The sequence below is a fragment of the Propithecus coquereli genome, unplaced genomic scaffold (assembly GCF_000956105.1).
Source record: "Propithecus coquereli isolate 6110/MARCELLA unplaced genomic scaffold, Pcoq_1.0 Scaffold27, whole genome shotgun sequence".
Classification (NCBI taxonomy): domain Eukaryota; kingdom Metazoa; phylum Chordata; class Mammalia; order Primates; family Indriidae; genus Propithecus; species Propithecus coquereli.
In genome coordinates this window covers 8,977,225-8,978,662 of record NW_012148285.1, presented here as the reverse complement: position 1 = coordinate 8,978,662, position 1,438 = coordinate 8,977,225, and the positions used below count along the sequence as shown (strand labels likewise).

At 34.4% G+C, this 1,438-nt stretch overlaps 1 protein-coding gene across 1 annotated transcript in view; it reads left to right on the top strand.

The window, feature by feature from the left end:
* Positions 1 to 1,438, top strand: part of GSPT1 (G1 to S phase transition 1) — a 28,584-nt gene that overhangs the window by 16,512 nt on the left and 10,634 nt on the right. The window contains exon 6 of the mRNA XM_012647746.1: positions 1,021 to 1,098. Within this exon, the coding sequence (XP_012503200.1) occupies positions 1,021 to 1,098 (78 nt within the window). The remainder of the gene's footprint in view (positions 1 to 1,020; positions 1,099 to 1,438) is intronic.

Below are 1,438 nucleotides of genomic sequence, written 5' to 3'. Positions count from 1 at the left end.
TTCTGCCTCAGCCTCCCGAGTAGCTGGGACTACAAGCATGCGCCACCATGCCTGGCTAATTTTTTCTATATATTTTTAGTTGTCCGATTAATTTCTTTGTATTTTTAGTAGAGACGGGGTCTCGCTCTTGCTCAGGCTGGTTTCGAACTCCCGAGCTCAAACAATCCACCTGCCTCGGCCTCCCAGAGAGCTAGGATTACAGGCGTGAGCCACCGCGCCTGGCCCTGGCCGATTTTTTTAAGAAACTGTTTGTATTCTGAAATAATTTTAATTTACAGAAAGGTCGAAAAAATAGTACGAAGAGATGCCATATACCCTTCATTCATCCTACCTGGATGTTAACATCTTACATAACCACAGTGTAATCATCAAAACTAGGAAATTAACATTGACACAATACTATTAACTAACCTACAGATCTTATTTGAATTTTACCAGGTTTTCTACTAGTGTCCTCTTTAAGTTCTAGAATTTCACATTGCATTTTGTTATATGTCCTTAGTTTCCTCCAACCTGTGACATTTCCTCAATCTTTCCTTGTCTTTCATGACTTTAGAAATTAAGAGTACTGCTCTTCAATTTCGGTTTGACTAATGTTTTCTAACAATTGGATGAGATTCTGCATTTTGGACAATAGCTTCACAGAAGATACGCTGTGTTATTTTCAGTGCATCATTTTAGGGGGCCTTGATGTCAGTCCTGTTTTACTAATTCAATATGTTTTTACTTATTACTTGTAATGTTAGCCATGATTCCTTGGTTAAGGTGTTGTCTGTCAGGATTCTCTACTGCTATAAAGTTATTTCTTCACTTTATCTGATAATTTGAGACTGTGCAAATATCATTTTTCTACTTTAACTTTCCACAATTTTAGCATTCACCAGTGGTACATTTACTTTAAAATAGCTGTTTTCTGGAGTTGAAATTCCCCCTTAAGGGCTTTAAAGTTTTCCTGACTGCACTGAGTAATTTATGAGTAATTAAGTGTTTACTTATTTTTTTTTTTTGAAATGTTTTCAGGTATTTGACTGGAATGGTTGACAAAAGGACACTTGAAAAGTATGAAAGAGAAGCTAAAGAAAAAAACAGAGAAACTTGGTATAGTAAACTTTTATGACACTATACTTTTAAAGAAATGATGCCCACTTAATGCTTTTGTAGTCCACTAAAATATAAATACTTGAGGTCTAAAATGGTATCATAACAAAGGAAAGTTTTCCCTTCCCCTCATAATACACAGTAGATCAGTTCCTAATGATTTAATGACTTACACAGGAAATTTGGAAATGATCCAAACATTTGGTAATAGACTTGTTGAAGACATTATAAACCATCCATTTAATTAGGTCATATAACCATTTAAACACTACATTTATAGAATTTATGATAGCCAGCAATAGGACTTTTGTTACAGTGGTATTTTTTTTTTTTTTTTTTT